We start from the raw sequence: 27926 nt of genomic DNA, 5'->3' as shown, positions 1-27926 counted from the left end.
AATCAGTATTAGTGTCATGGTCATCAGTAGATTCTTAATTCCAGATATTCTTTATTTATATTCAAATTCCACCATCTGCCATGGTGGGATTCGAACCTGGGTCCCCAGAACATTAGCTGAGTTTCTGGATTAATAGTTTAGTGATAACAGCACTAGACTATTACCTCCCCTATACTTGTAATGCTTTTGTTGGTATACCATAACTACAGTGTCACAAATCATTAGTTCTGCTTTTCCTCAATTTTTCCTGCAAATCGTCACAATGGTCTGCATTTTAACTTGGAGTTGGTTTCAGTTCTGGGGGAAGTGAGGTGGGGGGGGGAGGAGGCAGCTATTAGCTGGGAACACAGGAATATCGGTTCCCAAATATCCTGCAAAAATTAACTGCAGGGCTGCTTTATTTATTTCCTCTCTGTGGGGTTCCCAGCCACTCGGATTAATTGACAGGATTCGAGTGGAGAGCCTATTCTCTGGTGAAGCAGGGTTAAAGGTCAGAGGATAATTGGGCCAGGCCATGTATGTATAATGAAGTGCCCATTTTAAAGTCATACACTGCATTCTAAAGTGTATATGGATATGCCTTACCAGATGTCTTGTTTTAGACTTATGCGTGTCTCATGCGTGTATATTAAGGGATCTGTGCTTTTCCTTTAAGGAAAATATCCAGATTCCAGTTCTGTAGGCTGTGAGGAAGGAAAAAATAAACATGTCCAGAGACTCACCAGAAAGGAATCCAATAAATGCACTATAAATAACAGGAAGGTGAAATATTTATGATAATGTTTAATATTTATACTAATTTATAACGTGCCACTATGTAATATTTTGTTTTTTATGAATTCTTGGAGAATCTGCTCATTTCCTATTAATGAACAACTCCTAAATGTGATAATAATGTCATAACTCACTCTAAGTACATGATGTAGTCTGAGATTGTGTTCGTCTCTGTAACAAGCACACTCCTCTGTTCAAAAAAAATTGGAAGAAATGTATGTCTCCCTTAATAATTTATCAGTTAACAAAATCACAGGAATGCATGTTTTTGAAATATGCCGTTCCAGAGAATGCAATTGCATTAAATGACAACTGAAACCTATAGGGTTGATTTTTTTGGTCAGATGTCTGGGCCCCACTGGTGTGGAATATATTTGGCTGTAGCTTGAGAAATATTAGGTGGGAAACACCTTTAACATAACTCTGCCAGTTTTGCTCTGAGTAAAATGTTTTATTGTGGCTATTTTAAATTGTGTTAAAGCGTTTCATGTTAACGTTTCCATCTTTTTCCTCCGAGTTGCACTGTAACATCATATTAACAGGAGATGAGGAAAATCGCCCATGAAAGATTGACACGTTATAGGCATGTTGTATTTTATTTGGTGGCATCACTCGGCATCCTGTGAATGATTGTATCCTTCATACCTGTTGGGCCAACCTTTTATCACAATGTTTTCTAAGATTAGCTGAAACTATTTGCAGAGACATCACCCACCACACCCTCCGCCCATCTTTACCAGCTGACAATTCAGGTGTGAATACGGGTGGGAAACTATTATCAGACTTAATTGCCAGAATTTTACCGTCCCGTCCGCCACGGGATCGGAGCAGGCGAAGGGCAGACAATGGGAAGGTCTGTTGACCTTTGGTGGGATTTTACGGTTTCAGGATGAGTCAGGCCGTAAAATCCCACCCAATGACTTTTAGTTAACTAACACCATGTCTTCCACCCCATGTAGGAGAACATGTCCCATCCCATCTCCCAGAGTGTGCTGGAAGGCATGGACGATGGGGGCATACAACTGGGTGGCATTGTGGGACACATGTTCATTGCTGACCTGCCTCCACTGGAATTTTACCAGTATGGTAGAAGTCTTGCCCTTGCATCAATTGAGGCCCATAGTGGGCAATTAATGGTCAAGAGGGTCTACTCCCATCACCACAAGGCAAAGTCACAAGGTTAACCCTGGCCAAATCTCCATCATTTTAATTCCACACTTGGGGAATACTCAGGCCCATCATTGTTTTTGAGAGGCATGCCAAACTAGTCAAACATGTACTAGATCAGACAAGGAACATAGAAGCAGTGATCCTGGGATTCTAATTCCAGTTACACTGATAGACCATTTTTTCTGAACGTTCCCACAGTGACCCAGAAGTGTAGGGACTACAGTCTACACCTTACAAATGTTGAGCAGGGGGGGAAATTCACTCCTGAACCAGAGCCCCAACATCTGTGCAAAGTGGATCACCAAGTGAGTGAGTCATACCGACATCCACAGAGATTGGAAGCTGTGACCTCGGGCCTGTCTGATGGGCACCCTGTGTCGTTCTGAGGATAATCCAATGAAAATAAGGGGGCCAGCAGCTCTAATAAGACAAACTAATAAGACAGACTCCAGTGAGGCTGTTGAAGGCATCGTGATGGGGAGGAGAGGGGGAGAAAGCAATGATGGCAATTACTATTGAGTATGTTTCCGATGGGCCCAAGTAGGAGTGACCCTCTCCCCAAGGATGCAGCTAGGTCTCCAGAGTTTACCTGGTAGCCTCACCATATAGTGATGGGAGGAAGACTCTAATAGTAACTTATGGGCCTCAGTTGATGCATCTATTTTGTCAACTTCAAAGGTACAAATGTATTGAGCTCCAGGGGGTTTGTTTATATATAATGGAATCTCATTATGAATGCTTGTTAGATTTACTCAACAGGAGCTGCTTAAGTTTACACAGCTGTGAATGGGACAATGAACTTTGTTTGGTTGACAGTTTTATGAATAGTTAGTGAGATTAAAGTATTTTGAAGAGCTCTTTTGAGTAACTGTTTATTTTATTTTGACAGATTTATGAACAATTGAAATGAGTGAGATTTTCCATATAGAGTTGAATGGCTGTATGATTGATTGCCAGTTTTATGAGTACCGAAGAATAACTTTTTTTTAATATGGAGTTTGAATGGATGATTTTTTTATTCATGAGCATTTCAAAGACTTCATGGTGTTATTATAGGGCTTAAGAGTTCTGTCTGATGGTCATCACAGAATGGGGCTAATTTTCCAGTGAATGGAGGCTTGTACATCCACCCTCATTCCCATTCAGCCCACCCCTGAATCCCTGGAGAACTTATTTTTCATTTAATTGAATTCAATGAAAGTAATCATCAGTCAGTGACACTTAGTCTTACATTGATCTTTATTCTATTAGAAACATTATATTCCAACACAAAATCTACACCAGCAGAAAAGCAAAATTCATTAAAATTTTACATTTTATACAGGGAGTCTTGGGAATAAAGTGGGTCATCATTACGATACCAGCAATAAACAATGATTTTGTATGTTTTTCCATTCATACAAAATAGGACAACTTATAGAAATATCAATGCATATAAAATTTACATAATCGAAAGAGACCATTCAGCCCATAATGACTGCATCGACTATAAAATAGCTATCCAGCTTCTTATCCGCTAGTGCATGTTTAAGTATTTGTTTTTAAATGTAATGTGTATTTTTTGCCTCTACCATCTTTTCAGATAGTGAGTTCCAGACCCCCACCACTCTCATGGTAATAAAATGTTTCACCAAACTCTCTTCTAATCCTTCTGTCAATTACTTTAGATCTATGCCCCCTGATTAAACACTGCTCATTGAAGGAGAATAGGACTTTTCAGTCTATGCTACCTAATACTTTTATATACCTCAATTCTATCACCCTTCAGTCTCCTCTGTTAAAAGAAAATAACCCTAGCCTATCCTATCTTTCCACGTAGCTAAAATTCTTCGTTTCTGGCACCATCCTTGTAAATACCCTTTGTACCTTCACTGGTGCAAATTATAGTCTTCCTGTAAAGCAGCAACCAGAACTGATATTTACCTCCATTGTAAGCTCACCATCTGTATCTCACACACTCTCCTCTCTTTGGGAATTCCCTGGCAAGTTGATGGTACAACATTTATTTTCCTTTATTCACGTGAGTCTCATGTTTCCGTTTCCTCTATCTAACTTTCAGTAATGTTATCCATTTCCTCCATATTCTCAGACTGACTTCCTCTTTACAATGTCATTCCTTTCTCCTTCTGTAACTTAGCTCTAGCAGTTTATAAAATATTATTCTATCAAAAATGCCCCAGCATTTCTACATATCAACACTTTTATAGCTATTGTGAGACAAGATTATGAGCTAAGTTGGCAAATTTCTGGTGCATTCCACTTTGGCCATTACAAGAATGACACAGTTCTGCATAATTTTAAACAATTTAAGTTTAAATAGGAAAAAAAGTAACATGTTAATACATATTATGGCTATTAATTAAGTCTTCAGATAAATTTAACTTGTCCATTTTATTCTGAATCCAGATGGTTTAACTGCATATTCAGCATGGAATTTCACAAAGACATGGTATGATGCAGAAGTGAAAGAAGCAATGTTACTTTCCTACAAGAAAAGAGATTTTAAATACTGAGAGTGGAAATATACTGTGTATTCATACAGTTCAAATAATACATAAGTAACAGATAATAAAGCATAACTTGAGTGAATCACATTCTTACCCATCAAACCCACGCATTCCACAGCCAAACTTCTATTAGATCTCTCAAACTCATTTACTCACCTGTCGAATATTCTTCAAAGTTTCTTCCTGTCCCAAAGACAAGTCAAGCATTTTCCCTAAGTTGTGTTTGTTTTTCATGATTGCCCATTTATATTTACAGAATATATATGGAAAGCACGTGACCTACAATTTGGATAAACTATTCCAACAATGGACAGAAGAGATGCCTTACCACAGTGGGCTGGATTTCCATCCTTGAGGCAGATGGTGGGAGTTGGGAAAATTCTTGCCCCCCCAAGCAACTTCTATGGCCCTTCGTACTCTCCATGCCAGGCTGTGGCACTTCTATGCTCATTCGCCCACTATGCCCTGTATAGAACCTGAGGAAGACATAGGGCTGCTTGGGGACATACCTTGGCATGTTGAACATGAGGAGGACCTTTTGAACTTACCTTTGAACTATGGTTTTGAGTTCATCTGAGGTGAAAATCCAACTCAGATTGTTTAATTCACTTTGCAAATGAACATTGGCATATTGAGTTATTTATTTTTATGCAGTTGCCAAACAATTTGCAATAAGGTCGTTGAAGCACTATGTTACAATGCTGCAGCCAGGAATGTAATATTAGATAGTGTGATGAAAATAAAGCATCTAAGTATTTTTCAGCTGAAAACCATCAGCAGTAAATAGCCATGTTTGGGAAATTATATTGACCTGGGTGTTGCAGTCTGTGGTAAACAAATGGAGCCCAACGTTCATTATATTCATACTTGCCCTGAGATCTCCTCTGAGTCTTATTGAATCTTACAGTGATTAGAAATGCATTTCAGTGCAGTATCCCCTACATGAGATCTGGACTCAATGTGTACAGGGCAAGCCACTGTTTACCTCCAAAACCAATCAGATTTAAAAATCCTTACTGAAGCATGTCTGACTAGAACGTGCACGGTTCAATAGTTCAACTAAAAATCATGTACAGAAAGCAGATTAATTAGACAGAAAGAAAGATTATGACTGAGAAAGAGAGTGAGAGAGAGAGATAAGAGACAGGAAGAAAAAGTCAAGACAAATATTTAAACTTTTTAAGATATAGGTTGGCATTTTTAGTGCTATAGAAGCTGTTTGGCAGTAATTCAGGCTTATCAGAGCATTATAAAATCACGTGGGCTTGAATGAACTAATGCAAACCATTTTGGCAAGTTCCATGGGTATTTAGTGCATAAGAATAGCAACGTTTCACTTTACAAGAAAGGATGGCAGAAAATGAACTTTTTAATGAATAAATACTTGTTCCACAGCCAGAATCTAGACCATCCTAGAACCTCAAGTAAATTTTGATATAGGGGTCATTAGTAGTAAATAATATGAAGTGTTCATACTCATGTTATTGGTGCCAGAATTATCCACACTCAGTCAGTACAGTTGCTGTGGGTGGCTAGGTGTTAGGACTATGATTCTCTCAGGGAGATAACAGTGCAGCAAAGTTCCTGCAAATGCAGGGCAATTCAGGCTGCACCTTTCTAATTTCTCCATCCAGCAGTGCACGTGATTTTTAAAAAATATTCATTCGTAGGACATGGGCATCATTGACTGGCCAGCATTTATTGCCCATCCCTAGTTGCCCAAGGGCAATTGAGAGTCAACCACATTGCTCTGGATCTGGAGTCATATGTAGGCCAGGCCAGGTAAGAGTCCCTTCCCTAAAGAACATTAGTGAACCAGATGGGTTTTTCCAACAAGAGACAGTGGTTTCCTGGTCATCAATAGATTCTTAATTCCAGAGTTTTTTTTTATTGAATTCAAATTCCACCATCAGTTGTGGCGGGGTTCGAACCCAAGTCCCCAGAACATTAGCTGAGTTTCTGGTAGTCCAGCGGCAATACCACGAGGCCATCATCTCCCCTTTTTGTTGTTTGTTGTTCTTCAATTTATTCCATAAAAACGGTGAACCCTGATAGCTTCACCGTTATTTTAACTACAAAATCTGAGCCAATCATTTACTCAAACCTCAAAACATTTTAATTCTTAAGTTTGTCTTTTTTCTCCAACGTTAGTGCATAAAATATAATGAAACATGTGACAGAAAATAAACTTATTTATGAACACTTTTTCTACATACCATTCCACAGTAAGGTCCTATGAGTGGCGAGTTGGAATCTGGTCCATCATACAGCCTCAAGTAATTTTTGATACAGTCACCAGGGTCATCGATATTAAAGAATATGAAGTGTATTGTTAATACACGCCCTATTGGTGCCACAATTATCCACTCGCAGTCAGTATTGTTGCTGTAGGTGGCTGGGTAGTTAGGACTGTAAAAAGACCCATTGGAGCCAAATAGTGTTCCACCACAGCCTGGACAGGAGAACGAAACGACAGGGGAAAAGGTCAGCTGCTTGGGAGTTACATTTCAATAGGATTTGCATTATATCATAATACTCCCAATATACAAACCTTTGTATTCTGCCATAAGCAGTTCAGATTTCAATTGGGAATCAACATGGTAAGGTCTATGTAAAATTGCATCTACATTTATTCAGTTGATTCATTTATATCACATATGACTTCACATGCATTGTGTACTCCTTGCTTAAGGGATAAGCTTTCTGGTGTAGAAATTCAAGATGAGCACTTGAAATGCCAGAGCAAACAAGGCTACGGACCAAGTGCTGGAAAATGGGATTAGAAAAGATAGGTGCTTGATGGCCAATACAGACATGATAGACCAAAGGGCCTCTATAACTCTAAATTTAAGCAGCACTGTTCTTGGTACATGTGGGAATCATCTAGGAGTGAGACACCTGAGATAGTCTACATCAGGATCCTGATTCTTTAGACCGGTCTGATTTGTTTATTATAGGAACACAGCAGGCCACTCTATTTCACCTACCAAGAGGAAGCCAAAACTAGCAGTAACGTTGAAAGTGAAGGCCACATAGATGCTTCATTAAAGAGCCTGAAGGATGTTGAATTTGTCAGGTAAAGGAAGTGAAGATTTTATTCGCACAGTTTTTGATGACAAGTTGTAGGTTTTTGAATTCACACATGGCTGCTGTAAGCAGTGATTTGCATGTTTGTAGATTTCATGTTCATTTAAAGACACCGAAGAGTTTCCATTTCGGGTACTACAAGGACATTGCACCCAAAATGCGTTCAAAATGGCACTGATCAGGTTACAGTTCAAGTTTGCAATAAATATCTTTGGTATAATGATAAACATTTAAAAAAATCTTCAATTAACTCATGTAATTAGGCAGCATGATAAATGGCAAGAATTTTTTGCTTTTCTTTCTATTAAAAATACATATTTGATGTAAAACATGATGTTAACCTAGGGTGTAGTTTTATTGCGACAGCTGAAAATGTGTCGTTCACCAAAGTAAACATTTTAATAAAGGGTGTTCAGTCCCCTACCTGTGAATGACCCAAACTTAAATCACTGAACATTCTTTACAAACTATACTAAACAATCTAATAGTTTAATTGGTTCACAATTCTGTTTCTTAGTAGAATATTTTTGGATATAAATACTTTAAAAATGCACCTGCTGGTGCTTATCTGCCTCAGGAAATGAGCACAATTTAAAGGGCCCGGATTCTCCGACCTTGCCTGCAGCTGGGATTCTCCCATCCTGCTGCAGTGAACGCAGATTTGGCTGAGCGCCAAATTCTCTGTTTTCACTGTACCGGCAGCGGGGCATGAACAGCCAGAGAATTCTGGCCAAAGAGCCTTCTTGAACTGGTGTTAAAGCTCTGGGTGGGATTCTCCGGTCTGCCATTCGCTGACAGTGGAATTCTCTGGTTCACTGTCCACAGGATTTCCCCTTGAAATCACCCCACACTGCAGGGCAGGGGCATGCTGCCGGCAGACCAGAGAATCCTGCCACCAGGGAACGGCCGGAGGATCCCAGAGAAATGGAAGATTGCATTCAGTGTTATTCAGGAGCAGACTGGGAGTAACTGATTCTTACCCATTTTCATTCTCTATTACATCTATTTTTCTGGAGCCATTTTAGCTTACAGCAGAGGAAAGTCAGCCATAAATTACATTTAATGTCTGAAAGTCAATGATTACTCTATAACCCTGCAGGAAGAATTAATAATTTGGCACAAGATGATTTGGCTCAAGATGGCAGCATTGTGGCACAGTGGTTAGCACAGCTTCCTCACAGCACCAGGGACCCGGGTTCAATTCCAGTCCTGGGTGACTGACTGTGTGGAGTTTGCATGTTCTCCCCGTGTCTGTGTGGATTTCCTCCGGGTGATCTGGTTTCCTCCCACAGTCCAAAGATGTGCAGGTTAGGTGGATTGGCCATGCTAAATGCATGCGGTTATGGGGATAGGGCAGGGAGGGGTCCTTTCAGGGAGTCAGAACAGACTTGATGGGCTGAATGGCCTCTTCTTCACTGTGGGGATTTTATTATTCTATGAATGTTATTGGAGTTTCACAGAGATGTTGCTGCATGCTACATATTGAATGATAAAGGTAACTTCTTATTGTTTCAAATTACCGTTCGGAGAAGATGTCCAGGTGATCTCAAAGCCATTGCGTCTTGTTATGGTATCACTTTTAAAATGCAGGGTAAGAGCATGGAAATTGGGATAGATGGGATCAGGCACTACTGTACCACAGAACGTGCCAAGCAGTTGTCCATTGCTATCTGTACCATTCTTTATCTGTAACAAATAAAATGTAATAACAGTTCAATCCTTTTTCTGTACTCAAGTGTGAGCATAAAATCAGTGACACTACTCAAAATTCAAATTCTGTAAGATCTTGGAGTGGAAATTCATCTTGAGGCGTGATGTTAATGCCGGATGGCATCTGTGGAGAGAAAAGCAGAGTTAATAAGAGAACGAAACTAAAACCAGCAAAGAAAAGGGAAACACAATGTAAGAGCTGAGGTTACAATCTAAACTCAATGTCGAGCCCAGCAATGCCTAATCCGAAGGCAAGCTGCTGTTTTCCTGTCCGGTGTTGAGCTTCGTGGGAACACTGCAGGAGGCCGAGGACAGAGAGATCAGTCTGGGACCAAGGGGGAAGAGTTTGAATCACAGATGCTCTGGCCTACCCTTGTGGACTGAATGGAGCTTTCTGCAAAGTGATCATTCAATCAGTGATTGGTCTCCCACATTGAGATCACATTGTGAACAGTGAATACAATGCGCTAAACTGGAAGAATTGTAGAATCCCTACTGTGCAGAAGAGGGCCATTTGGCCCACCGAGCCTGCATCGACCACAATCCCACCCAGGCTCTATCCCTGTAGCCCCATGTATTTACCCTGCTGGTCCCCCTGACACTAAGGGACAATTTAGCATAGCCAGTCCTCCCAACCTGCACACCTTTTGAGTGCAAGAAGTACAAGTAAGTCACTGTTTTTCTTTGAAAGAATATTTGGGGCCCTGGATGGTGAATGGGAGGAGATTTAAGGGCAGGCATTGCGCTGGCCACCTTCAAACAGAAAGATGCTGCATCTTTTCCACTATTTCTGCCACCCCCAGTGTGAGGCCACCACAAAGAACTTCTTGCCCTCCCCTTCCAGCATTTGGAAGTTCCATTTCATCTGTGATGCCCTGGTCCACTCCTCAATCATCCCCAGCTCCTCCTTCCCTTCCACAACATTTTATATGCAAGTGCAGCGCCTGATTTCTCTCTCTTTCTTCGCTTTCAGGTGGTAGGTGTTCTTGAATCTATCATTCACACCTCCTCCAGACACATCTTTTGCTTCTTCACTTGTCTTGTTTCACCCCCTTTAGCCTTGCACCATGAACCCCTTTGTCACTTCATCCCCACCCTATCACAAACTTTCCCTTTTGTTCTTCTTCCACCTTCCCCCATTTAACCTGCTGAAGTGCACAGGACTGGTTCCTGAGGAGCGGAGAATTGCAAACATTACACCCCAGTTCAAAGGAGGCTGCAAAGATGAGCACAGCAGTAACAAGCCAGTCAGTTTAACCTTGGAGGTAGGAAAATGTTTAGAAACAATAACTTGGAACAAAATTAAGTCGCCTGTGACAAATCTAGATTAAGTTAAAAAAAGTCAGCATGGATTTTCGAAGAGAAAATTATATATAACTACTTAATTGCTAAGATAACAGGGAGAGTTAATGAGGGTAATGCAGTTATGGGCAATGACAGCATGGATATCAAGTTGTCTGAGAGATAGGAAACAGAAAATATTGATTTGATTTATTATTGTCACATGTATTAGCATGCAGTGAAAAATATTGTTTCTTACGCGCTGTACAGACAAAGCACACTGTATGTAGAGAAGGGAAGGAGAGATTGCAAAATGTAGTGTTATAGTCATAGCTAGGGTGTGGAGAAAGATCAACTTAATGCGAGGTAGGTCCATTCAAAAGTCTGACAGCAGCAGGGACGAAGCTGCTCTTTAGTTGGTTGGTATGTGACCTCAGACTTTTGCATCTTTTTCCCGATGGAAGAACTTGGAAGAGAGAATGTCTGGGGCACATGGTCCTTGATTATTCTGGCTGCTTTTCCGAGACAGCAGGAAGTGGAAGCAGTGTCAATGGATGGGAGGCTGGTTTGAGTGAATAATGGTGAATGGTTGTTTTTCAATCTGGAGCAAGATGTCCAGGAGTTTCTCTGGGGATTGGTATACAGGTCACTGCTTTTCTTCACATATATTAATGACTTAGACTTGGGTGTGCAGGGCACAATTTCAAAATTTGCTGATGACAGAAACTTGGAAGTATTTTGAGTTGTGAGGAGGATAGTGATAGACTTCAAGAGGACATAAATAGGATGGTGAAAGGGTGGACAAGTGACAGATGAAATTTAATGCAGAGAAATGTGAAATTATACATTTTGGTAGTAAGAATGAAGAAAGGTACAATACTAAAGGGAAAGTAGGAGCAGAAGAACTGGGGGCTTTATGAGCACAAATCATTGACGGTGTCCTGAGCACCCTGGGTTTTGTGGTTCATGAACGCCATGATGTCTTGGGAAGGGACTATATATTTTGTAGCATGATTACCTCTGAAATTTAGGGAGTATTGTGGAATGCAGTGTTTTCTCATTCTGCTGTTGCTTTTCCACAGGTAAACTAATATAGCTATTTGCATTGATAGACAAAGGACCTTTGACTTGCTTGATCAATTTTTGCGCTGAGGATTGAGTGATATTGGAGATGTCCATATGGTCGCTTGGAAGGATGTAAATGCAAGACAGTCCAGGACAGTGGTCACTGTCATGGGCAGTGCTGTTCCCCCAGTCAATGTTGCCTGCAAGTCAGATTCCAGGAGAAGGCACAACACCATCACTGCCTCCTCAGCAAACTGTCGCTTGAAAAGATAGTTCTACTACAACATTCATAGATAGGTGGTTATGTAACCATGGCTCTGTGATAAGGGCAAGTTTTGATGCGAGTAAGCTGCTTTGCTATGCCTTTTTTAAGCCTCATCTTTTTCTACCAAAAAAAACACCAAGCAAAGGAACCACTAAGTGAAATACTAATGAGAATTTTTTTGTAACAGCAACCAGATATACATATCTCTTCCCTTTTCCAAAACCCCTTTGTGGAAGGAGTTGTTCACGCTTGGTTTCCTTTATTTACCTTACGATTAGCACAGGATTCCCTATTAAAATTGAGTTCCTAAAAGATTACACCTGAAGTGAGGAGGCAGTAAAATTGTTGATTGCCTGATTGCTTAGCTAATAACTATTTAATGCTGTGATAAGTGACAGTAACATCTCACCTCTAAATAGTCATAGTTGCAGCCACTAATGTCAAAAGCATGAAAGAAGAGGGAGATCTTGTGGCTCTCTGGAGCTCGCAGTATGATTGTACAATCTAGGCTGTTAGGATAGATGTCGGGCCAGCCAGGACTCTTCAGATAACCAAATGATTGGTTATATTGTCTGCTACAGCCTGGAAAGAATATTTACAATATGCAAAAAATAAAATCAAATGTACCGAATCAGGTGTCAGACAAATGTATTACAAAGCAATTTACAGGATCTGACTGAATTGAAAGATAATTTACTAGGTTAACAAATAGTCATTTGACTGTGATGTGATTCTTAAATATTTAAGTTTGAAAATGAACGCCCTAGCAATGCTGCTTGTGGGGCATGCCTTGATTGAACACCTCAGCGGGGGCAGGAGGAGCTGAGAGGATACATGTAGTACATAAGTGCTGCCTCTATGCTGTCCTCGCTGCTGGTGTGGTGTAAATAAAGTTAGTTCAATAAAGACTGCCTGCTGCTGAGTACATGTTGGTCCTAATCCATGCAATACACAACAGAAAGATGACACGAGGATAGGATGGAATTGTTTTACATATTATTTGAGAAAATAAGGGCCAAAGAAAGTTGTAACCCACTTTTTGGACCTTCTAAGGTTGATTTTGAGGATGTTTGAGCGATTGGAAAGACTGCTCCATTAGAGTACATTATATTCAATTAAGCGGCATTTGGAAAAAATGGTACCGCAGGTATATTTGGGTAAGGAGGGAATTCAATCCTATCATAGAAGACTAGTGACTACGGGCTGATCTGAAATGAATGAGATTCTGATATCTCCATTGTGGTATGAGTGAAAATGAGATTCCTCTGAAATTTGCATTCTATGAAAGGAAGAAGTTGCCAAGTTTTGGGCAGCACAGTGGCACAGTGGTTAGCACTGCTGCCTCACAGCACCAGGGACACGGATTCAATTCCGGCCTCGGGTCACTGTCTATGTGGAGTTTGCATATTCTCCCGTGTATCAGGGGGATTAACAGGGTAAATAAGTGGGGTTACGGGAATAGGGCCTGGATGGGATTGTGGTCAGTGCAGACTCAATGGGCTGAATGGCCTCCTTCTGCACTGTAGGGACTCTATGATTCTATGAAGTGAGACTGTTGCAAGTTGCATTCTCAAATTAAGGAAACTCTTCATCACTGTGGTACGGCAGCAACTTAGAAATTAACTTCAGAGACCTGTTTGTCAGAGGCCTTAAGATCAAATCAAATCCAGTCTAAGCTTTTCTTCGAAGGCAATACGCTGATCGTAGAATCCCTATAGTGCAGAAGGAGGCCATTCGGCCCATCAATCCTGCACCGATAACAATCTCACCCAGTCCCTATACCCATAATCCCACGTGTTTACCCTGCTAATCTCCCGGCTCTAAGGGGCAATTTAGCATGGCCAATCAACCTTACCCACACATTTTTGGACTGTGGGAGGAAACCGGAGGATCCGGAGAGAATTCATACAGACATCGGGAGAATGTGCAAAAGCCATACAGTCACTCGAGGCTGGAATTGAATCCAGATCCCTGGCACTGTGAGGCAGCAGTGCTAACCACTGCGCCGCCCACATAATATCAGGGCCATAGCCTTTTCCACTTATCAGCCCTAGCCTGAATGTTGTTCAGGTCCTGCTGCTTACTTTATTAACTGAAAAGCTGTGAATAGAATTGAATATTGTTTAATCATCAACAAACAACCTCTCTTCCAACATGATGAAGCAGCTGAAGATGGAACTCCTGCAGTGATGTTCTGGGCTGAGATGATTGCCTTCCAACAACCTCAACCATCTTCCTTTGTACTGGGATGACTCCAATCAGTGGAGAGTTTACTCCCTGATTCCCACTGATATCAATTTTATTAGAGATCATATTTGGTCAAATGCTGTCTCAATAGCATCCTGATTGCTATTTCCTCACATTCAGTGCAATCAGGCCAACACTCTGTATCCAAAGTAGATATATACCAAAGTTGTCATCGGCCCAGATGACCATAAGGTCGCTCTCCCCCTTGAGGATGACCACACCTCAGACGAGGGGCAAGGTTGAGAAGGTGGGGCCTTCATGAATAACCTCAGCTGATATGGGGATTGAATCAATGCTGTTGGCATTGCTCTGCGTCATGAACTAGCCATCTAGCCAACCGAGCTAACTAACTCCAGGTATGTTTTTGAAGGAAGCTTGTGATGAGGCCACAGAAGTGGCACAGCAGATGGATGAAAATGGCAAAAACATTCTTTTCCTGAGCCAGCAGGGATGACCCACCAGCTTTCAGGAAATCCAGACCATGGCAGCGAAGTTCACTATCTTAGATTTAGATACTACCGTTGTCATGGTAGCCATTGTGATCCCAGAAAATTGCAATCATAGAAACACAGAAGATAGGAGCAGGAGGAGGCCATTTGACCCTTTGCACCTGCTCCGCCATTCATTATTATCATGGCTGATCACCCAACTCAATAACCTAATCTTGCTTTTTCCCCATAACCTTTGATCCCATTCGCCCCAAGTGCTATATCCAGCCACCTCTTGAATACATTCAATGTTTTGGCATCAACTATTTCCTGTGGTAATGAATTCCACAGGCTCACCACTCTTTGGGTGAAGAAATGTCTCCTCACCTCCATCCTAAATGGTCTACCCTGAATCCTCAGACTGTGACCCTTGGTTCTGGATCCCCCACCATCGGGAATATCCTCCCTACATCTACCCTGTCTAGTCCGGTTAGGATTTTGTAAGTCTCTATGAGATCCCCCCTCATTCGTCTGAACTCCAGCGAAAACAGTCCTAACCTAGTCAATCTCTCCTCATACATCAGTCCCGCCATTCCCGGAATCAGCCTGGTAACCTTCGCTACACTCCCTCGAGAGCAAGAACATCCTTCCTCAGAAAAGGAGACCACAATATTCTAGGTATGGCCTCACCAAGGCCCTGTATAATTGCAACAACACATCCTTGCTCCTGTACTCGAAACCTCTCGTAATGAAGGCCTACATGCCATTTGCCTTCTTTACCGCCTGCTGCACCTGTATGTTTACCTTCAGTGACTGGTGCACAAGGACACCCAGGTCCCACTGCACATTCCCCTCTCCCAATTTACAGCCATTCAGTAATCTGCCTTCTTGTTTTTGCTTCCAAAGTGAATAACCTCACACTTATCCAAATCATACTGCATCTGCCATTGATTAGTCCATTCACCCAACCTGTCCAGATCATTCTGAAGGATCTCTGCATCCTCATCATAGTTCACCCTCCCACCCAACTTGGTATCATCTGCAAACTTTGAGATGTTACATTTTGTTCTCTCATCCAAATCATTAATATATAGTGTGAATAACTGGGGTCCCAGCGCCGATTCCTGTGGCACCCCACTAGTTACTATGCGCCAATTTGAAAAGCATCCATTAATTCTTACTCTTTATTTCCTCTCTGCCAACCAGTTTTCTATCTATCTCAATACACTTCCTCCAATCCCATGCTGGCTCTGTCTGATCCTGCCACTGCTTTCTAAATGCTCTGCTATAAAGTCCTTGATAATGGATTCGAGAATTTTCCCCACGACTGATGTTTAGCTTACTGGTCTATAATTCCCTGTTTCCTCTCTCCCTCCCTTTTTGAATATTGGAGTGACATTCACTACCCTCCAATCTCCAGGGACTGTTCCAGAGTCTATAGAAACCTGGAAGATGACCACTAATGCATCCACTATTTCTAGAGCTACTTCCTTAAGTACTCTGGGATGTAGATTATCAGGCCCTGGGGATTTATTCACCTTCAATCCCATCAATTTTCCAAGTCAGACATTGGAGTCCCTGTTGAGCAACAGCCCCCCCACGCCCCCGCAGAGCCGCTACTGACCCGAGAAAGAAAATGGCCACAACAAAAAGACACCTGTGAGCACCAGAGAGCCATCGGATGCTACGCACTTACCTCCTCACTAATCCTCAATGATAGAGCGCCGAAATCGGACTTTTATGGAGCATGTCTGTTTCGTGCCGATTCCGGATTGGCGAACGCGGCAGTAAAGGGGGAAGTGCTGGTAAAGTTGGGGGTGCAGCCCATTAATTCAATTTAAACGCATTCAAGTGCATTTAAATGGCTGTTAAGCCCATTTCAGGTGCTGACCCAATCGTGTCCATTTTCAGGCCTTGGTCAAGGGGGAACCAGCGCGGATGTGGGTGCGGATCACGCTACTCGCCTCACGCCTGACTTTATCAAGTTGTTGCACCTGAAAATGGGCGCAACATGATGGTAAAATCAGGCCCTTAGTATCAGTCTTTATGTTCCCTGCAAGCTTACTTTCGTATTGTATTTTCCCTTTCTGAATCAATCCCTTGGTCCTTCTTTGCTGAATTCTAAACTGCTCCCAATCCTCAGACCTATTATTTTTCTTGACCAATTTGTATGCTTCTTCCTTAGATCGGATCCTCTCTCTAATCATCCCGATCCTTTTCTATTGGTGCAAACCAGATCGCACCCAGATAGGGCATGAAGCTGATTAGCATATTTAAAGTAGTATTTAAATATGCATAGCCTGTTCGACACCAGATTCTCCAAGCTTCCGTAATATTCCGACCCTCAGGTGCGACGCAGGCCTGGCAAGAATCACTATTGGTCTGCACTAGTGGAGACCAGGTATGATGCCCACAGCAGGGGTGTCAGAGGCCATTGAAGCTCTTGGGTTGTTGGAGATATGGCTGGGCAGTGCCCATCTGGCAATGCCAATCTGGCACCCTGGCAGTGCTCAGGGGGTGGGGCTGGAGCCTGAGCAGGGACTATGATAGCGGGGCTATGACGGGGTAGGGGGGTCTATTCAGGGCTGGGGCAGGGTGGTTAGCAACGCCCACCTCCTTTAAATTAATTTTTTTTAATGTTGAGTCTATGCCAAATATTAAGATTGTGAAAAGTTGATTTGCAATTTTAATGGATTGTCTCGAAGTGTTGGTATTCGGTAACAATCCAAAGCTAATATTAGACCATTTTGAAATTTTTCTCAGTAAGAATGGAGTCAAACACACTCTATGCAGCATCGCGCGGGCTGCAGATGGAAGTGGACAGATTGGGAAGAAAGCTCTGAAGAAGTATTTGCTAGGTGAGAAATTAGGAAGGAATTTCAATTTTTCTGTTTGACAGTCTTGAGAATTTTCTGTTCTCTTATAGAACAGTCGACAACAATTGCTCACCTTGCAAGTTAATGCTTAAACATGCTCCTAGGACAAGGTTCAGAATCACAGAACGTTCATGGCACAGAAAGAGGCCAGTGGTCCGATTGTGTCTGCGCTGGTCAAGAAACGAACCACCAGCCTAATCCCACTTTCGGTCCATAGCCCTGCAGGTTCCAGCACTTGAGATCCATATCCAGACACTTTTTAAATCAGTTGAGGGTTTTTGCCTCTATTACCCTTTCAGACAGTGAGTTCCAGACCTCTAACACCCTCTGGGTGAAAATACTATTCCTCATCTCTGCTCTAATCTTCCAACCAATCACTTTAAACCTATTCGTCCACCTCCCTTGTCACTGACCTGTCTGCTAAGATACTCTCTCCAGGCCCCTCACAGTTTTGCATATCTCAATCAAATCTCCCTTCAGCCTCCTCTGTTCCAAGAAGAACAACCCCAGCCTATCTAAGCCATCCTTACAGCTGCAACTTTCCAGTCTTTGCAACACCCTCTGTACCCTCCAATGTAATTACATCCTTTCTGTAATGAAGTGATCAGAACTGCACACAGTCCTCAAGTTGTGGCCTAACTAATGTTATATATAGTTCCAGCATAACCTCCCTGCTCTTATATTCTATACCTTGGCTAATAAATTAAAGGGTTTCATGTGCCTTCTGGCCTTATAAAGCTATCCTGCCACTTTCGGGGATCGGTGGGCATTCACTCTAAGGTCCCTCACTTCCTTTACATTTCTCAGTATCCTCCCATTTATTGTGTATTCATTGCTTTGCTCGACTTCCCCAAATGTATCACCTCACACTTCTCTGGATTGAATTCCATTTGCCACTTTTCTGCCCATCTGACCAATCCATTAATATCTTCCTGCAGCCTATCGCTTTCCTCCTCGCTATCAACCATACCATCAAATTTTGCGTTGTCTGCAAACTTGTTGATCATTCCCCCTACATTTATATCTAATATGGACCACAAAATGCAGGGGACCTGGTACTGAGCCCTGTAGAACCCCACTGGAAACAGCCTTCCTCTAAAAACACCCATCAACTATTACCCTTTATTTCTTGCCATTGAGCCAGTTTTGCATCCAGCTTGCTATATTCCCCGGGATCCTATGGGCTTTTATTTTTTAACCAGTCTGCAATTTTTTTTTTATTCTTCTAACGTTTCCTGGTAACTTTTCTGATAAAACAATCAGAATCATCCAAAGTCTCTGTTTTAAATTGGAGTACCTTCCATCGGATGATTCCCAGTGCAGGGTAATTGCTCACCGGAACTGTGAACTTCCTGGGCAATTCCCATTCAGTCCTTGCATGGGGACTTCGCCAGTGCAGCTTCTGGGATACATCCAGGGAATGACCCTCCGGGGAGGTTGGAGGTTATGGGCTATTAATGTCTTTCCATGTTTTTCCTTCCACATTTCTTTGTATTGAACTTCATCTGCCACTTGTCCACCCATTCCACCAACTTGTCCTTTTGAAGTTCTACACTATCCTCCTCATAGTTCACAAAGCTTCCAAGTTTCATATCATCCACAAATTTTGAAACTGTGCCCTGTACACCATAGTCTAGGTCATTTATACATGTCAAGAGTCTCAACATTGGTCCCTGGGGAAGTCTGCTACAAAGCTTCCTCCAGCCCAAAAACATTCATACGCCATTATGTTTGTTTCCTGTCACTCAGCCAACTTCAAACAACAAAGAACAAAGAAAATTACAGCACAGGAACAGGCCCTTCGGTCATACAAGCCTGCACCAACCATGCTGCCTGTCTGAACTAAAACCCCCTACCCTTCCGGGGAGCATATCCCTCTATGCCCATCCTATTCATGCATTTGTCAAGACACTAAAAGTCACTATTGTACCTGCTTCCACTCCCTCATCCGGCAGTGAGTTCCAGGCACCCACTACCTCGGTGTAAAAAACTTGCCTCGTCCATCTCCTTTAACCCTTGCCCCTGTTGCTACTGTTTCTTTTATTCCATGAGCTCTAACAATGTTCACAAGTCTGTTGTGTGGCACTATAGCAAATGCCTTTTGGAAGTCAGAGGATGATGCCTCTGACAGTGTAACACTCTCCCAAGTGTTGTATGAGCCTGTATTTTGCGGGAGTCAAATCCAAAATTCAGAAATGAGTGACTTTCTGAACCATGGCTGATTGAACGTATGTAAGAAGGAAGAAGATACAAGTTGTTATTTTCATTATTTCTTGTCAAATGATGATAGTTTTTGTTAAACACATACTGGTGCTCAGGAAATTCATTTTCTTTTACATATAAATCATTCTTGCAGTATCAGTCATATATGTTTTGGTTATAATTACTGTGAAAACAAATGAGCAATCCAACCTTCAGGTGATGTTGTTGCTGGGTTAGTCATATCGTATTCTGGGAAATTATGTATAATATACCATCTTGCATTTTAATGTATGTGTTATATTTCTCAAATTGGGGCGGAGTGTAGTATATTACAGCTGCCTCTGCTGCCCTCTTTGTTGGTGAGGTGTAAATAAAATTAGTTCCATAATGATTGCCTGCAGTTAAACATAGATTCGTAATACATTAATTAGGGGAAAGAATCAAGGCTTTACCTGCAACCTCGTACATTAGCTGGAATTTATTTCCGCTCTGATATGCCTGTGATGCGAAGTCAATCTTAATTGTGCGACCATATGAATAGAAATCTGGGATGGTTGGATTGGAACCACAGAATCGATGAATCTGCCCAAAATCACTCTAACAATGGGAAAAAAGTAATCATTTTAGACAGAAATGTAAAAGGCTTAAATCCACAAAACGTTGTATAACAATCTTCATGAAGATGAGCTCTAATTCCTGTTGACATTCAAAATGTTTGTCTGGAAAAAATTGCAGCAATCCTGTCATTCCCTCAAAATTCCTTGCTATTACTAGAGTCTTATGAAATCTCTGTACCTCTTCTGTTGAAAATATCACAATTTCAATCATCTATCTTCCTAAAGGCTGATAGAATTTTACTTCATTTGGCAGAATGCATTAAAGACAAATTATCGATCAGATGTTGTATCAGACACTCCTGCCATTAACTAAACATATGCTAATAAATTGAAAATAAGTATTGCTGAAAAAAGACACATGTTGTTGAAGCTTTTTCTTTTGTACTCATCAGGACCATTAGCAAGAATATCAAATATAAAGGGAACAATAATTTATACCCCATGAGAAGAGAGTGCTGATTGGTTGGCAAGTGGACTGTGGTTGGTAGAGACATTGGGCGGGATTTTACGACCTCGCTTGGGCAAGACCGGAAATTCCCATCCGAGGTCAATGGAAATTTCTGTTGTCGGACCCCTACCCGTGCCAGTTTCGTGGTGGGCGAGGTAGTAGAGTTCTGGCCATTGCCTTGGAGACTGTACCAGTTAAATTGAAAATCAGCAGTAGAGAGAATTGAATGAGTATCACAGTGTCAGTCTGGCTCAGCAGTGTCAGTGCCAACTTGGCTACATGGTACACCCTTGCTGATGTACTCCATGATTGTGGATTCCAAGGTTCACTTCAAGATTGGAAATGCTCCAGGCAGTTACTCCAGGATCTGGTACCAGACTGATTCCTGGTATGGCAGGACTGACATATGAGGAGAGATTGAGTTGGTTAGGATTATACTCGCTATGGTTTAGAAGAACGAGGGGGGGATTTTATAGAAACCTATAAAATTCTAACAGGGTAAATGCAGGAAGGATGTTTCCGATGGTGGGGAAGTCCAGAACCATGGGTTACAGTCTAAGGATACGGGGTAAACCATTTAGAACTGAGATGAGGAGAAATTTCTTCACCCAGAGAGTGGTAAGCCTGTGGAATTGTCTATCACAGAAAGCAGTTGAGGCCAAAAAACAGTGTATATTTTCAAAAAGAAGATAGATATAGCTCTTGGAACTAAAGTGATCAAATGATATGGGGGGAAAGTGAGAATGGGTTACTGAATTGGATAGAAACATAGAAGATAGGAGCAGAAGGAGGCCATTTGTGGCCCTTCGAGCTGTTCTGCCATTCATTATGATCATAGCCGATCCAACTCAATAGCCTAATCCTGCTTTCTACTCATCACCTTTGATCCCATTTGCTCCAAGTACTACATCTAGCATGATGATCAGCCATGCTCATAATGAATGGCAGAACAGGTTTGAAGGACCAAATGGCCTCCTCCTGCTCCTATTTTCTATGTTTCTACGGTCACTTCCTCAGGCTGTCACTTCAATGCACTACTGAAGAAAGTGCTGCATTGTCAGGAGAGCTGTTATTCAGATGGGATGTTAAGGGAAGGCCCAGCTGTCTCTTCAGGCAGATTAAAAAAGATGCTATGGTACTATATGAGAAAAGCAGGAAATTCTCCAGTTGTCCTGATCTATGTCCATACCACAACTAACACCACAGGGATACGTTTACTCAGCACTTGCGTCATCTGCTATTTGTGGGATTTTGTTCTGCGCAAGTTGGTTCTTGCACTTCCCTACATAACAATAGTGATTTCATTTCCAGAAGTATTTGGTTGGTTATTATACACTTGCAGGCATCCTGAGGACATGAATAGCAACATATCAATTCAAGTTTTTTTATTTCCTTTTCCCTCTGACCTATGAGACCCGACAGACTGACGTGATGGATTATTTTCCTCTACTTAGTGTTAAGAGTTTTCAATAAATGAGCCTGGGTGGTCTAAATACAAAATTAACACATAAGATGTGGTCATCATTCAGCACTAACTAACTCTTGCTCAGAGCTTTCTGATTAAAGATGAAAATACTACTGGTTGGTATTCCTCTGCATCAAATCCATTCTATAACTGAAACAAAAGCACATATCCCAGTTGCTGGAAATCTCAAATACAAACAGAAAATGCTGGGAATAATCAGTTAGTCTTGTGACCTCTAGGGTGAGATTCTCCAGCCTCCCAGCCGCGTGTTTCCTGCCGCTGGGAGGTGGCGCGTTGTTTGCCAGCGGCTGGATTCTCTGGTTCCGCCATTGTCAATGGGAATTCCCATTGACATCACCCGCACTGGTGGCAAACCCACGGACAGGGGTGAGCTGCCGGCGGGACCGGAGAATCCCGCCGGCGTGAACAGCCAGAGAATTCCGGCCTTCGTTTCCTCTGGACAAATGCTGCCAGGCCCTCTGGGTACTTCCAGTATTCCTGCTTCTTATTTCATTCTATAATTCACTTGGAGCTGCCCAGTGCTCCAAGTTTGCATAAGGCAGGCCCATGGAACTCCGCAGCTTTGGGTGAAGCAGGTTCACTACTGGAGGCGAGGGCATCTTAAAATACGCTGCAGTTAGGAAACACTTACTTCATCTTATTCACAATTTCTGAAACTTTGTTTTTCTGCCTGTCCATGTTTTTGTGATTTCTTTTAACATGAAAAATGAAACAGAAGGTTTTCTATCTCAAGAATGTGAAGTGCAACTAACTACCTTCTGCTCAAGGGAAAATTATAAAGAAAACTGAATGCGGGCAGTGGGGTGGGGGCGGGGTGATGGAATAATGATGCCACATGGAGACTAATTAATTGCAAGCAAGTCGCATGCATGAAACTTTTCCTAAATGTAAGGACTGAACAAGAGTTGATGCTGTATGAACCCAAGCTGGTGGACAGCTAATCCTTCCCTGAATACTGAATAGTACATTATGTATATGTTACATTAATATAAAGTTTATTTATTAGTATCACAGGTAGGCCTAAGTTAACATTGCAATGAAGTTACCCCTAGTCGCCACACTCTGGTGCCTGTTCGGGTACATTGTGGGAGAATTTAGCATGGCCAATGCACCTAACCAGCGCGTCTTTCAGACTGTGGGGGGGAAACCAGAGCACTCGGAGGAAACCCATGCAGACACAGGATGAACATGCAAACTCCGCACAGACAATGACTCGAGCCAGGAATCAAACGCATGTTCCTGGCGCTGTGAGGCAGCAGTGCTAACCACTGTGCCGCCCTAAATAGATAATAAATATAAACATAAATAATAAATATATATTTGTCTAACCACTGGCCAATCTTTAATCTCCAGATAATCAGCAGTACAGTTTTGGTGGGCTGGTAAGTTGAATTCCTGTACTGTCACTCTGATTTGTTGCTGTGTAGGAGCATCGAGGATCCAGTGGCACGAGGTGAGAGGTGGATAATCAGCTGGGTAACCAGGGGATGTAATGATTTGAGACATGTTGGTAGCGTTGATATATCCGCCACATAGCACTGGGAAAAAAAATCACAAGAACAGATGGCAAATTACAACTGCAGGACAGAATGCATAATTATTTTTGGCAGTTTTTGAAACTAATATGTTCATTGTAGAGGTTTAAAATTAAAGTGTACTTATTAGTCACAAGTAAGGCTTACATTAACACTGCAATGAAGTTACTGTGAAATTCCCCTAGTCGCCACACTCCAGCGCCTGTTTGGGTCAATGCACCTAACGAGCACAACTTTCAGACTGTGGGAGGAAATCGGAGTGCCCAGAGGAAACCCACGCAGACACGGGGAGAATGTGCAGACTCCATACAGACAGTGACCCAAGCCGGAAATCGGACCCGGGGACCTGGCACTGTGAGGCAGCAGTGCTAATCACTGTGCCACTCTGCCGCCCTCAGCATTGGCGTTTCTTAATTCCACTGATGATTTTAATTATTACAGTTACATTACACAATAACAGTTAAACTGAATTCCTGCTGGGAGAAAACCCTTGCTGTTTTGGTGGTAAGCAGCAGGTGGCACTGGTGCACTATCAAAGTTAAGTTTGAAACCAAAATTATTTCATGCACAAATAACTTTGTTCTCTCTGGGTAGGGATATGTCTCATTTTGTTCACTGGATAGTTTGTTCTGTTGAGAATTTTAATAATAACGAGAATGTTAATGATAAAGACTGGCAAATGAGCAGAACGTTATGGGAAATAGTCAATCCAAAGATGCTTCTGTTCGAGGCTATTCCCTAATAACAGGTTTCAGTTTGCATCTCAAAACATAATTTTCGCTGTCTGTCCAATTGCAAATGATAAAGTGGTAAGATCCCAGCTGGATGTTAAAGCATCTCTCACTTTCCGTGGCTGACGCTGCCTCTGTGCAGGAAGCTCCCCCTAGTGTTGGGGCACAATTAAACACAGCGGGGGGATTTTCCCATCCCGCCCACCCGCATCGGGAATCATAGTGGCCACGGGCGGATCATGCAAAGGTCCATTGACCTTGGGCTGGATTTTCCAGTCTTGGGGCAAGCACAGCTGAAAAATCCCGCCCAGTAAATTTCAGACCCCATTTGGAGTATTGTGAACAGTTTTGGGCCCCATACCTAAGGAAGGATATGCTGGCCTTGGAAAGGGTCCAGAGGAGATTCACAAGAATGATCCCGGGAATGAAGAGTTTGTCATACGAGGAGCAATTTAGGAGTCTGGGTCTGTACTCGATGGAGTTTAGAAGGACGAGGGGGGATCTAATTGAAACTTACAGGATACTGAGAGGCCTGGATAGAGTGGACATGGAGAGGATGTTTCCAACAGTGGGAGAGACTAAAACTCAAGGGCACAACCTCAGAGTGAAGGGACACTCCTTTAAAACTGAGATGAGGAAGAATTTCTTCAGCTAGAGAGTGGTGAATCTGAGGAATTCATTGCCACAGAGGGCTGTGGAGGCCAGGTCATTGCGTGTCTTTAAGGCAGAGATAGATAGGTTCTTAATCAATAAGGGATCAAGGTTTACAGAGAGAAGACAGGAGAATGGGGATGAGAATCATATCAGCCACGACTGAATGGTGGAGCAGACTCGATGGGCTGAATAGCCTAATTCGGCTCTTGTATCCTATAGTCTTATTAAAAAGGCAGTACTATTGAAAGTAAAGACAGTCAAGGGGCAAAGTCCTCTGCCTATCAATGGGAATGATTTTAGTTTTCGGAAATGGAATACATTCCTATTTCAAACACTTCTGCTTCTGCTATGTCATGGTCTTGACACTATGGCTGGAATTTTCTGGCCGTTCCCACCAGTGGAATCTTCTGGTTCTGCCAATAATGAACCCCTGCCGCACATTTCCAGCCGGTGATGGGGAGGGGGGGGAGGGTGCATACAATGGGAAACCCCGTTGACAGTGACAGGGCCAGAAAATCCTGCCACCGGCCAATGGCGGGCTACCTCCGCTGCCGTGAAACACCATGCAGGAGGCGTGGAAAATCCTGTCCTAAAGGCTGCAACTTCTGGTGGAGTGGCAACTGAGTCTGATTACCACTCTGCTCGCAGTTCCATTCCTGGAAATCTAGCGGCACCTATCTTTCCCAAACTCAGGCCAGGCATGATTTGTGCATTCCAACTGGTTTCCCCGACCTTCGGTCCAGGGCTGTGGAGTCGGATGGATGCAGGGAGGCCACGCCCCTTTTATTGCAGCATCAGCTGCTGTAAAGTTTAAAGGGAAGTTTAAAGGTCCAATCACTGACAAGCCAAGTAGGCCGGTTTAGGAGAGAGGCTGGGATAGGATGGGTCGGAGGGTGGCCAGTGGAGGGCTGGGGAGTGGTGGTCAGTGGGGGGGAGGGGGGGGTCTTGATGTGGGTGGTCACTGAGGGGGTTGGTGAGTGGGGAGGTCTTGGGGGGGGGGGGGGGGGGGGGGTTGTAGTCAGGTGTGAGAAGGGCAGTCAGGGGAGGGGGTCAGGTTACCGGGATGGCAGTCATGGCAGTGCAGGCAGAGAGGACAGTCGAAGGCTGGAGGTGTAGTTCGGGGCGGGGGGGAGGCATGGTGGGAAGGCAGTCGGGGGGAGTGGGGGGGGGGGGTGGTTTGCCAAGTGCCCTGTGGTTCTCAGGGAGTACAGTGGGCATTCAAGGTGTGGGGGTGTACTTGAGGTGGGGGGGGGGGGGGGGGGGTGGGGGGGGGGGAATGTAGTCAGGAGGTCCTGTGGGGTGTTGGAGGAGGTTAGGGGGTGCTCAGGGGGCATGTTGGGGCTAGTGGGGATTATGGGGTAATTGGGGGGATTTCTGTGGTCTTTGTGGGGGTCAGGAGGGTGGGGGGAATCCCTTAGTGGGTTGGAAAGGGTCAATTCTATAGTTACGCAGATGATAGAAGTGGTTTAAATTGCTCTAACTTCTTCTGGGTAATTATTACAGTAATACCATTGGAACCATCCAAGATTTAAATCTCATTATCAGATGGACCCCAATGCAGGGCAATTTGCCCATCACACGTGTGAACTTCCCAGGCAATTGCCATGTGATCTTTACTTATGAATCACCCGGGGAGAGGCAGAGGGGATTCCGCACTGTACCTTCAGGGTTCCCCTCCAGATACAGTTCCCCAGAGCTTGGACATGATGGGCCAACATACTTTCCCAACAATGCAATTCTGTAGATCATCTGCTGCAACTTTGATGAAATATCTGCAGAAACCAGGGAGAAATGGTTCTTCCAGGGTTTTCACGGATCTTCCTCCAAAATTACAGCAATTTGTAGAACCGCTGTGAAAATGCAACTCCAACATTCCTTAATTTGCCCTCGTGTAATAGTTTGACATTTCCACTTAATACACCAACCATTCTTGTGGCCTCTAAGTAATGTTTTTGGTTTGGTGGAAATATTATGCCATCAGCCCTGGTCCAGCAGAAGGTGCACTGAAGCTGTACAAAGTGAGGAGACAACATTCATCACCCATTTGCTATTTTTAATAAAGACGATAAGAAATAGGAACAGGAGTAGGCTATTTGGCCCCTCGAGCTTGTTCTGCCATTCAATAGGATCATGGGTGAACCAACATTCCTCATGTCCACTTTCCTGTCCGTTCCCTGTAACCCTTGATTCCCTTGCTGATGTAACGCATTGGAAGATTCCCTGGTTGTTCTCTGGGTATATGCACACAATGATTTGGTACTCACCTGGGCAGACATAAAAGTTTGGAGGTTCAGTGCCTAGCCTATGATAGATCAGCCGTGACTGAGATAAGGGTAGGGTACCCAGGCATGAGAGAGAAATTCAGCCAGTGTTTCAGAATGCTCAAAGTGACAATAATGTCAGGTATTGCTGCATTCTTTCTTTCCCTCCCTTATTCCATGGTGGCAGTGCTTGCTGACATGCAAGCTCAGAAATAAAGTAGGTCATCAGAGGATTTCCAATGGCCTTGGAACTATATCCTATATATTCAGGGGAGGAATCAAATGGGCTGGAAATTCAAGGTTAATGTCAGATCACTCCTTCCTAATCTATAGCTAGGTTCACAACAATGTCAAAAGTCAGTGTGCTAATTTATATAACACTGATAAAATGATAAATTATAGCGTCGCTATAGTCCCAGATGACCGTGACTCATAGGGGAGAGCTGGCTGGTGGTGATTAACCTGTGGATCACCACACCTCAGGCGAGGGTTAAGGTTGAGAAGGTGGACCTTCATAAATAATCTCAGCCAGCATGGGAATTGAACCCACACTGTTGTCGTCACTCTGCATCACTAACTAGC

General features: G+C 42.9%; 1 protein-coding gene across 1 annotated transcript in view; it reads right to left on the bottom strand.

Annotated features, from left to right (window-relative positions):
* Positions 1-3167: 3167 nt before the first annotated feature.
* cubn (cubilin (intrinsic factor-cobalamin receptor)) overlaps positions 3168-27926 on the bottom strand; it is a 374618-nt gene continuing 349859 nt past the window's right edge. The window contains exons 62-67 of the mRNA XM_078200308.1: positions 23493-23701; positions 20065-20209; positions 12269-12441; positions 9059-9224; positions 6668-6903; positions 3168-4429 (exon numbers count right to left, since the gene is read on the bottom strand). Coding sequence (XP_078056434.1) covers positions 4322-4429; positions 6668-6903; positions 9059-9224; positions 12269-12441; positions 20065-20209; positions 23493-23701 — 1037 coding nt within the window. The 3' untranslated portion in view covers positions 3168-4321. The remainder of the gene's footprint in view (positions 4430-6667; positions 6904-9058; positions 9225-12268; positions 12442-20064; positions 20210-23492; positions 23702-27926) is intronic.

This window comes from Mustelus asterias, chromosome 2, assembly GCF_964213995.1.
Source record: "Mustelus asterias chromosome 2, sMusAst1.hap1.1, whole genome shotgun sequence".
Lineage (NCBI taxonomy): Eukaryota > Metazoa > Chordata > Chondrichthyes > Carcharhiniformes > Triakidae > Mustelus > Mustelus asterias.
The sequence above is the reverse complement of the archived record's forward strand: the minus strand, read 5'-3'. Positions and strand labels throughout refer to the sequence as shown.